At 37.8% G+C, this 11620-nt stretch overlaps 1 protein-coding gene across 1 annotated transcript; it reads right to left on the reverse strand.

The window, feature by feature from the left end:
* LOC578881 (ethanolamine kinase 1) lies at positions 1–11620 on the reverse strand. Its single transcript, XM_030989085.1, has 10 exons — positions 11485–11620; positions 9617–9777; positions 7045–7101; positions 6348–6550; positions 5529–5669; positions 5076–5218; positions 4134–4217; positions 3058–3218; positions 1807–1880; positions 1–1220 (listed from the first exon to the last, which is right to left on the reverse strand). The coding sequence occupies exons 2-10, from the start codon at positions 9746–9748 to the stop codon at positions 1148–1150; spliced, it is 1068 nt and encodes a 355-aa protein (XP_030844945.1). The 5' UTR covers positions 9749–9777; positions 11485–11620; the 3' UTR covers positions 1–1147.

Raw genomic sequence — 11620 nt, forward strand, 5'->3', positions numbered from 1 at the left:
ACATATGAAATATACATGTATATCAATGTGAACAGAGTAACCATATAACCATTCCCCTGAGTTTTGTGTACGTGTAGTACATAATGAATATATATATGTATTCACCACATAATGGGGATTCATTACCGTAGATTACATCATGCACAGGAAACGTTCCATATGGTAAAGTTCAACATTAGTTTTAAAATATTTAAAAAATAGAATTGTAAAATACACATACTCCACACTTTTAATAGCGGTAGCTATGATAGTTCATGTTTGGAATTTGGAAGAAAAGGAAGTACTTGTATGTTAGGTAAAGTTGTTCAGGATTAAACTACATGTATGCGATTCTTTTAAAGGAATAAGAGCCCTGAAAGTGGCTGGTGAGCTCAGTTTCTTGACGTTTTGAGCAGTACCGTATATGCTCTCGTCGTCTTCCAGAGAATGAATAATTGCTCCGAGGGGGCTATTTATTGCACACCTGGGCCCTGTCTTACAAAGAGTTGCGATTGATCCAAATCTATCGCAACTCCTCTAATCAATCAAGAGTTTGCAGTCTCCTATCTCTTATGTATATAGCTGCGATTGATATAAACTGCAAATAAGTTGCGATTGATATCAACTCTTTGTAAGGCAGGACCCTGAATATTAAACTAGCCCACAATTTTAATCATGACAGCACTCACATTCTGGTCACTATTTTTGGTGCTATAACTACATGTTGTTATCCTAACAACATTTAACCTACAGTTTCTCCACCATGAAAAATATTGCTAATACATTGCTCATAAAAGTACTTGATTGATCTTAAAATCATGATTGTACCATAATGTCAATAATGCACATTTAAAGTATGTAAATTTTATTTTATAATATGGATAAACTTTATAGTGAAAGTACCTTGGGATCTGGCAAGTATTAATGAATGGTTGTGAATAGTAAAGTAAGTAAACATTGAATATTCATATCATATTAAAATTCATACAAATGCATCTAGCTCAATATAACACTTGTGCATTTTCATTATCAAAGAATTTCACTTTGAATGTGCATGCATGTACATGTATAAAGCACCAATCACCAAGTCATTCGTTAAAACCGGATCAAACTGGTTTAATGCAGTTCAAGCTGGTTCAGTCTGGTTCAAGGCAGCTGGTGGTTTGGTTCATTCTGGAATGGGTAGAGCCAAGAACTCGGTTTTCCGTCTCTTGTACTCGTCAAGTCGTATAATGGCATAGCTGTAGACAGAAAAACACGATACATGACAAATAGTTACTCACTTTATCCCAAATACAGTGAAACCTGTCTATAATGAGGGTGGTCTTTAAGTACAGGTTCCTTTAGTACCTGTATGATTCAATGAGAAACTATTTACAAGGGGGGAAAATGTGGTCTGTAAGTTAGAGACAGGTGGTCACTAAAACAGGTTTGACTGTACAATTAGTGTTCTACATACTATGATGCTCCTATTAGTCAATGTAGCAATGGACATGCTACTAAGTTCATGTTGCCATATTTAGCTTGTAGGATTACCATTATCCTCATCCTTATTATTATTACTACTATACCGGTAACCACCACCACCCCCACCATCACCACTACCACTTCCACTACTACCACTACTACTACTATTAATATCATTATCATTATTATCATTATTATCATTAATATTATCATTATAATCATTATTATCACTTTTATTATCATCCTCATTATTTCATTTTTAACAAAGAGTAATAAGAAAACTATTGAATGGTGATATTACCCCACAAGGTGGATCGTCTCATTCGTGATACATACATGATAGACAAAATATCTACTTACTCTAAGAAGTCGAAGTCTATAGTTGAATGGTATGCCTGTACAATGGCCCATACACCCCAGAAAAAATGAGAAGCCTAAAGGAGAGACACAGACAGATCTTTACATTTATAATAATAATAATAAATAATAATAATAACGTTTTATTTACCCAGGGTAGCCACTTCAGTTATGAAACTGCTCTTCCAGCGGGCCCTGCATAACATAATATGTTATTACTACCCTTCTCCAATCTAATATGCTGAGCGCTTAGCTAGAAGGCAGAAGGTTCCATTGTTATAAGTCTTTGGTTCGACTCGACCGGGGTTCGAACCCACGACCTCCCATTCATGAGGTGGACGCTCTAACCATTGAGCCACCATTACAAAATAGGAAATGAACAAGTAATTTTTAATTCAAGATTTTCAAAGAAATATTTAATATAAACCTATCCTTCATATATCAAAATAACAGAGGATATGCCATTGAAATCATGCATTTATTCATGAGTCTCTGAAAAAAAATTACAAAAATGGGGCATCTTGCCATTAAACTGTTGATTAGCATTTTCATCATGTAGAGCCATTATAAAACATACAGAATGTGCAATATTTGTATAATATCATTCAAGAATATAAATACATGTACAGCAATGTCGACATTTGTATTTGATTCTTCTCACAAGGGTCCTTAACTGCATAAGGTGTACAACTAATGACTTTGAAGTTCAGCATCAAATAGTATCTACTTTCTTATTCTCCCATTCCTCTGCTTTCATAGAAATGAACTTTTTGCTAAGGTTGGATTACCCTTTAACCTGTTGACTACTGAATTTGATATAGGTCCCATAGGCTTAAAGGTATAGACCCGCTTTGCAAAACGCCCCCCCCCCCCCCTCTCAAAAAATGAAATGGAAGCTCTTATTACCATGTGAAATTATGATGTGAAAGAATATGTTTTGACTAATAAATGACGATACAATTTTGCCGGGAAACCGCCTACTAATTGATATATTTGATAAATTATCATATCAATCCAGACTGGATAGATATTGCGTAGTCCCATATCTTTCTGTGTACAGTGCTTGTAACTTTACCAAGACTGGGCCAACTTTCTTATCATTTTGATGATTCCAGAACCTTGCAGTACACACCAATACTTGTATGCTTGATGATCAACCTTTTCTGATCGATTCCACAATGTTTCTTTCACAAAGCAATCGCATTTCTATACCTTTACACAGAGACCACCATAAGCAAAGGGTTAAGATCTCACCAATGCAAACTTGTTAACAACAGCATACATTCTCTCCACCTCTCTGTCGGTGACGACTTTGTTCTCTCCTAGCCGGGAGTAGCGAGCGCTCAGGTACTCCTTGATCCATTGCAGCTGAAACTCTTTACTTGGGTACAGGTCATAGTTGACTTCCTCGATGCCTGAGAGAGAGAAGAGAGAGAGAGAGAGAGAGAGAGAGAGAGAGAGGAGAGAGGAGAGAGAGAGAGGGGGGAGAGAGAGAGGGAGGGAGGGAGGGGAAGAGAGAGAGAGAGGGGAAGGGAGTGGAAGAGAGAGGGAGGGAGGGGAAGAGAGAGAGAGGGGGGGGGGGGGGGGGGGGAAGGGAGTGGAAGAGAGAGGGAGGGAGGGGAAGAGAGAGAGAGAGGGGAAGGGAGTGGAAGAGAGAGGGAGGGAGGGGAAGAGAGAGAGAGAGGGGAAGGGAGTGGAAGAGAGAGGGAGGGAGGGAGGGAAGGGAAGAGAGAGAGAGAGAGGGAGGGAGGGAGGGAAAGAGAGAGAGAAATAGAGGGGGAGGGAGAGAGGGAGAGAAGGAGAGGGAGAGAGAGAGAGAGAGAGAGATAAGTAACTGGCTGCGAACGAATTGTTTAGCTACTGCACAAAAACTTGCATAGCGGGGTGCAATGAAAAAGATTTAAGCATGAAGTCATAAACACATGACTTGAATACAGGTTTGCCGTTGGTTACATTCTTGAACCTGTTGTAAAATTAAGTAATATTGACTGCCCTCAGGCCGGCAATACAACATATATTTATTTTATTGAAATATATTTAATCAGGATATCAAGAATCAGATATACATTGTAGATACAAAATCTGTTTTACATCATGGTCCTGAACAGGATAAAAACACGGAAATATAAATAACGAATATCACCAAAGCTCACAGGCAAAGGTAAGAACAATATAAAACTAACATATAAGCATAATACGCATTAAAAATAGTAAAAAAGCACACACACACACACAAAAAAAAAAAAAAAAAAAAAAAAAAATTGTTGTGATGTTTTGTATAATATTTGGCATATTAAGGGTTAATGCATTCTTAAAATGTCAGCACTCACCTGGAAATTCACAGAAATGGTTTGCTATATCAAACGGCAGATAGTTGTACATCGCATACTCATAGTCTATGAAACAAACTTTATCTGCAAAGTGAAAATAAGAAGAAAAAAGAAGGAAAAAAATGTTACATGATCAAGAGAAGGAAGCTATAGCACTTGACTTCGTATATCTCTTTTTTTAATTAAATAAAATCTTAAAGCACTTGTCTAAACACAAAACTTTCGTTTGAACTGAAGAAAGCCATGATAAGTGGTGAGTTATAAAGATCTGGATGTTTCCCTTTGCTATATCAATAAACAAGGGAATTCCCCTTTCATTACAGATGAGTCCAGAGGAGAGGAAAAAATGTGAAAATACAAGAGATACATGAACAACCAGTGGAGTCGCATCATAAGAGGAGGGGGAGGTGGTGCATCATTCTTAATTAAGAAGAAGAATGAGGAGAAGGAGAGAGGAGGAAAAGAACAAAACAAGAAAGAGAAACAGAAAGAACAACAACAACAAAAGAAAGAAAGAAAGAAAGAAGGAGGAAGACAATAAGAAGTAGAAGGAGAAGTATGTATTATGCCATCTATATAGAACTTTTTTTCCGAGCTGCCCAAGGAAAAAAAGATGTGAAATGGGAGTCTGAAAGAGTGCCATATTCTTACATAAAGCATTGCTAAAGAAGATAAGATCCTGTGATGTGCATGCGCGGTCAATATTTGCAGTACAAATGTTCCTACAGTTAAAAACAAGAGAAAGATTAAGCTAATGAGAACTTACTGAAGTCTAAGAGCAAGGGAGGAAGAGGCGGGCATGTAATCTCTCCCTACAAATTACTCTTAAAATAACGATTAAGTTTCAAACGTAAAGTTCTCATTTAATCTTTCTATTGTTTTTAACTGTAGGTACATTTGTACTGCAAATTAATATTAATCAATCGTTGAAGTTATACTTACTTTTTTCTTCATTATAGATAATGTTTCCTAGTAGTAAATCATTATGTGAGAAGACTACGGGTGCATCTAGGCTTGTCAGTACAGACACTAACATCTTTACTTCATCGTTCAGCTCTGATCGAGACATGATTCTCGTCTTGAATCTAAAGAAACAATTGAAATACAAGAAGATAATGAGCTACATCAAGAACGTCTCTTTCACTCTGCATTCATCTGTATCGTCTCTCTCTCTCACTCTCTTTCTCTTGCTCTCTTTCTCTCCATCTCTCTTTCTCTCTCACTCTTCTCTCTTTCTCTTGCTTCTTTCTCTCTCTCTCTCCCTTTCTCTCTTTCCCTTTCTCTCTCTCTCTCTTTCTCTTCCTCTCTTTCGCCAAGAGTCTGCCAACAGGAACAATTTAGTTCTTGTAATATACTGTATATGAAGAACCCAATGTTCATTAAGTAAATGCTCACATTTCTTCTTTCTTAGGATCTTCAAAGTGATCCGGATGGAGCGAGATAAAATTTCTCGTCTTATCAAAGAGCTCAGCAGAGGGCGCTGTTCCATCACCGGTCTGTATAAGGTGCATTCCAGCCAACTCCCGAGCAACCAACCTATATAAAACAAAGAAAAACAACTCCTTGCAAATTCTAAATCTATTGCAATCTGAAAGAAGCTTAGTGTAAATTTCCTATAAAACCAATCTTCCCTTTTTTCATGTACATGTAACTTACCCAACTAAAGCTATCATGAATGTAGTTTACCATCACTGTGACTATCTATTGATTATCATTATTTATTTTTGTTGATTGATCTCTGTAACCTTTTACCTGTGAAAACAAATTTCTCAATGGACATTGAATACCTAATTTCAATTTTCATTTCAATAGACCAGTTCACGGTTAGCACATGGCTGCAATGATCCCGAATATCCACAGATCTTCAAAACATGAAGAGGTCCCACTTTGTACATTTGAAACTTTGAAATAATCTCTCCTACAGCGATGGAGATGCTACATACTTAGCCTTTGTTTCCCCTTTTCAAAGAATACTTCCACCAGTGTATCATGGAGTGCTCTGCTTGTGCATAAATGAATAATGATTACATAACTTTCATGAGCACGTATCCAGTATTTCGTCTCCGTGTATTTCACAATTTGTTCTGCAATGACCTTTATCTGCTCATGCTCAGACTGCAACCGTGAACTGGCTTATTATACCTATGTGTTATGCGCTATACAAAATGGTTTACTTATCACTATCATTATTATTATTAAAATCATAAACCTTACTTGTATATCTTCTCCTCTCTCACAGTCTTCTCATCCAGCGTCACACCAGGCACAAAGTCATAGCATATACCATTCTGGAAGGAGGCATGGAGCTTGGGTCCACAGCCAGCTTTATGAAGGATCTTAAAGGTGTCCTTCTCCCTCTGACGATCCACCAGGAGCTCCGTCTTCTTGCCGTAGATACGGGAGAGCAGAACGTCATCCTGGAATTGAATTGAATTGAATTGAATTGAATTGAATTTTATTCCAATCGCAGTGAAAATGAAATTACACATTGTAGTACCAGTAATACATAGGCAAAGAAAAATACATTGAAATATATACATGTATATATTTTACTAAAGGCGTCATTAGAGGGCCTTTCGGAGTGAAAAATGAGTCATTAAGTAGACATTAGGGTTAGGGTTAGGATTTTTATGATGTCCACTTAACGTACTATGTAGGGTTATATATAGAGAGAGAGAGAAAGAGAGAGAGATTAAAAGAGAAAAAAAGAAAAAGAAAAAGAAAACATGATTACGGTAAATCTACTAAAAGTATAGGATGGAAAACGGTGCATCTATAAAAGCCACAGGGGCTTGATGAATGGGCGCACCATGAGTGCATCATAATATATTTAAGAATATAAAGCTCAGTCAGCTGGAGAAGAGTAAAGGGATAAACAACGCTCACAAGATATCATTTAAGAAGAACTAACCTTGTTAGGTGGTAGATAGCATCCAAGGAGCTTATTGGAAATGCCTCCTGAGAATACCTAGCGAGAAAATAGATGAGCTTACATTAATTTATTTGAGGTGTAATAATTTCATTGTAGCTAGCACATTGTTATTCATAAATCTATGAATCAGATGCGACAATTTGTTTGTTGGAAATGCCTCCTGAGAATAACTAGAGAGAAAATAGATGGTGCAATCGTGAGCTTACATTAATATATTTGATGTGTAATAAATTCATTGTAGCATATCGTTATTCATATATTTATGTATCGGATGCAACAGTTTCTTTGAATTTGTTTACATTATTTCTACCATTGTTATCAATCTGTTTGTATTTGTATTTGCAATTTTGGAAGTTTGGGTGTACTTTCACGTAAGGTGCCATTCATTTTGTGACCTTTTTGACATACGTTGTATTCAATAGCTGCCGGTAAGGGTTCGTAGTGGTACACTAGGGTCATTTTTAATTTTGGACATGTTCAAAAGTTTGAATACACTATGTATACACTATGTATACATTGAGCATTTGCAGTTAGAAAATTTTGCATGTTGGATGTACATTACTTCTTTGTACGCTGTTCAACCAAATACATGGAACCTTCATGTTTCTGGAATGTATACAAACTGTTTGTGCAACTAAAGGCTCCAAAATATCAGATGAAAACACAGCATACCGTATGCCGGTGATAAGGCCGCAGCGCCGCATAGGCCGCACCCCCGATTTTGACATTTGAAGAAAAAAAAATTGTCGAAGGCGGGATTCTATGAAGATTGGGACCCGAAACCAGCGCCTTAGACCGCTCAGCTATCCTGACTCTAATGCTTACCCATTCAGCTTTTTCTTGTCTTTTGCATTGCACCATAGCTTTGAGGGCGCGGTAAGACATGTGTTATTCTAGAAATGTACATCACCTTTCATTGTTGTCCCATATGTACAAATTCATGTTTTTGATTTGCGATCTTTTAAAAAAAAACTCTTTTGCCGCAAAGGCCGCACCCCGACTTTTTTATATTTTCTCTTCCAAAATACTGCGGCCTTTACGCCGGCAAATACGGTATTCTGATCTCAGTACATCAGCTTTCACTGATGTCCATCTATTTCGAGACCCATGGGAGGTCACAGACTGAAAAACGCTACCTGTACTGTATGATATCCTGTATACATTACTACATTGTACATTATACATGTATGTGAATTCTTTGGAGGCATGCATGAACTAGTACTCAGCTAGTGGAACGGGTATGGAGATGTTGACTGTCTGTTCAAGGTCATCTTCATGATCATGGTAAAATGCAATATGGTAGACATACATTTTTGGTATTCTCTGGTTATTCTTTGGTTACACTTAGCATTCAATGGATAAGCGCTACGCATGCACCGTCATTCATTCAACAATCAATTGTTGGGCATTTGTCTTATACAACAAGGATTTCATGAAGAAACAGATTTTGGCTGAGAATTTGAGCTAATTTGAGCACATTTGAGCGTATCAAGACTTCGCCAAATTTTGAAAGAAAAGTCTGTATCAGATATCTCTATTCACAGATATCTCTATTTACCACTGTGACAGTGGTTTAAGAGGAACAGCTAGGCAGGGCAGTTTTTCACAAAACTGTCATAAGTACAAGTTCGCTGACAACCCATGGATATCATATGCGTTACATATTAAATTTGAACGTTGTCCGGGAGTAGATTTACAAGCTTTTTTCAAAGAGGCTTGTGTATTAAAGTGCCCCTCAGAAAATTGGAGAAGTTTTCGCTGTGAAAATCGTGAATCCTCTGAAATCTGGTGATTCCAAAAGACCAGCAAATAATAAACCTCGACCAGTAAATCAACCGAAAGTCCGAAAGCTAAATTTAGTAAACGGAAACCAGTTGGGGAGGAGGGGACTGTACAGGCTTGGAACAGAAATTTGCTACATAGGGAGGAGATCTGACCATTAGATGCATGTTATAACTTGTAAAGTTGTGAGAGGGAAATAATGCTGATAAAGATGAAATAGCAAAGAATTTAGGAGTGTCATGGGTACCACCAATTCAATGGAAATTTGTATTAGAAAAAGAGCCCCCGTCAGTAATAAAAGAGCCCCCGTGAGAAGGCTCACAGGGGCTCTTTTTTTTTTTGGAAGAGCCCCCGTGGACAAAAAATTAATTTGAGCCCTGCCTCAGCTCCCCTAGCCTATAATCTAGGCGGAGTGCCGAGCTTTTTTCTTTGCTGCTAGACTAACCCTAAGCAGAACGTCTGATACGGCGAGACTACGAACCGTGAGTCGCGAAGCGGCTCACCGCCTATAATCACTGGTCGTATTCATGAGGTTTTTTCGTACGAAAAACTGCCACGGATTCATGGTCGATAATAAAAAAAACAACGACTAAAGCTAGACCAGTGATTATAGGCGGTGTCGCGGCTCACGGTTCGTAGTCTCGCCGTATCAGACGTTCTGCTTAAGGTTAGTCTAGCAGCAAAGAAAAAAGCTCGGCACTCCGCCTAGATTATAGGCTACAGCTCCCCTGACTAAAACCTGTCTTTCTATACTTTCATATGACCTTACCTTAGCCTTGATGTCTTTATCATTCCAGTCTGGTCTGACTTTCTTGGCTATAGATATAACACTCTCCTCAGCATTCTTCTCATCTACAAACATATCAAGATGAGGTAAGTCTGAATCTCCGCTCATCGTCATCGTGCGGCCGGGTGATCGATCGTCAAGGGCTGGAACCAAAAGAGAAAAAAGGACGAGAAGATAGAAAGCATATTATTGATAAAGATATTGATAATTATTACCCGTATCAGACATATGAGCTGGTCATTTACAAAACCGTATTGCCCTAGTTTTCACTAGCAGTGGGAACGGAGGGGTATATTCTTTGTATTTTCCTTGGTCTCCCTGCGCGTATTGACTTTGCGTGTAGAGACGAGTGAAAATATACCTTGGTATTTTCCACGGTCTCGCATTCGGGCATCTTGTATTGACCGGGCCGTATTTTTTCATTTTCATTGCGCATCTATTATGCGTACAAGAACCTGAGCACTTTGTGCGCACTCTATTGTGACGTTATAATCACACCAAATGCACACTGTTTGCAGTGTATCGAAAATTGTGTCAAGCACTGGATGCACAGTGCTGGTAGTTTGTTCAGTTCTTGAGATTGTCATGGTGGATTTCTGTATTTGCTCTAGATGTCTGATTTGGATAACAATAAAAATATTGACTGGCTTTACTTTCGAGGGATATCAGAAATATTGACCGCGCTAAGACCATATTGCCCTCGTCTTTCGACTCGGGGCAATATGATCTGAGCTTGGTCAATATTTCTGATATACCCCTCAAGGCCAGTCAATATTATATAAATATCTAATAGTAATACAAATACTAATACTAATAGTAATAGTATTAGTAATAATAATACAAATAAAAATAATGATAATAATAATTAAAAAAATAATTTAAAAAAATAGTAATAATAATAATAATAATAATAATAATAATAATGATAATAAAGATTACATTACAAAAAAATATATAACAAGGTCCTAGGCATGTGGCTGCATGTGACCTTGCAAAACAAGCACCACAGGAAGACAAAAACAAAAGCCAGGACTTTTTTATGTTAATCTGAAATAATTTAAAGCATTGTTAAAATCAGAATTGTATAATTAATAAAAGGAAATAATAAAGATGGCAAGACCTTTCAAATGAACATATCTATTAAACTTTGAATGCAAACTGAACAGCTATGTAGAGACTGCGAACTATAATCATACGCAGACCCAGATTATGCAATGTTGGCATGAATACAGACCCTGCCAAAGCAAACTATCGGTATGGTCTTCCCAAACTACCCCCCCCCCCCCCAAAAAAAAAAATACAAACAAACAACAAACAAACTAATACTAGAATGTCCAAAACATACATGGTTTGAATGACAGAAAGTAATATCTAGTGAACTCTAGCAAAATAATACAACCCCTTTAAATCAACAGAAAAAGCAGTCCAAAAAGCTCTAGCTTTGTTCATAGAACACTGTAGAAACAAGGCAATTTGAGCTTTAGTACAGCCCATTCATTGGCCCCGCCCCTTTAACCCCATTACCAGCATCCCCTGCCCCCGCCCCTGCCCCCACCCCCCTCCCCATCATATACAAGTCCAAGTAACAAATAGGGTTTAATCATGTTTATTGCAATGTAATGCAAGGTTACACTGACGAGTTACAGCTCCAAATTAAACATGTTTAGGTATACTAGGTGTAGGCCTAACTCTCTACACAATCGTTTAGCGGTTTACGGTTAGGCTCCGTGCATTGCATGCATTGTGATATGTAGGAGTGTGTCCATGGGTCCAAAATGCACTGCCTGCCTTAGTTTACTGTTAGTGCTTCTTTCTGTAAAACATTCAATTTTAATGAAAGGTAGGCTTACCTATTGACTATTGGAAATTTAACACTTGATCTGGGGCCCTTGGCTTCCAATGATGACGCCCAAAATAACCTGAATATGAGCCGAGAGCGATCGAGAGGAGCTAGCGAATGAGCGATTCGAATTCGGGAGCCAGTCG

This window comes from Strongylocentrotus purpuratus, unplaced genomic scaffold (assembly GCF_000002235.5).
Source record: "Strongylocentrotus purpuratus isolate Spur 01 unplaced genomic scaffold, Spur_5.0 spur5_scaffold_18, whole genome shotgun sequence".
Classification (NCBI taxonomy): Eukaryota; Metazoa; Echinodermata; class Echinoidea; order Camarodonta; family Strongylocentrotidae; genus Strongylocentrotus; species Strongylocentrotus purpuratus.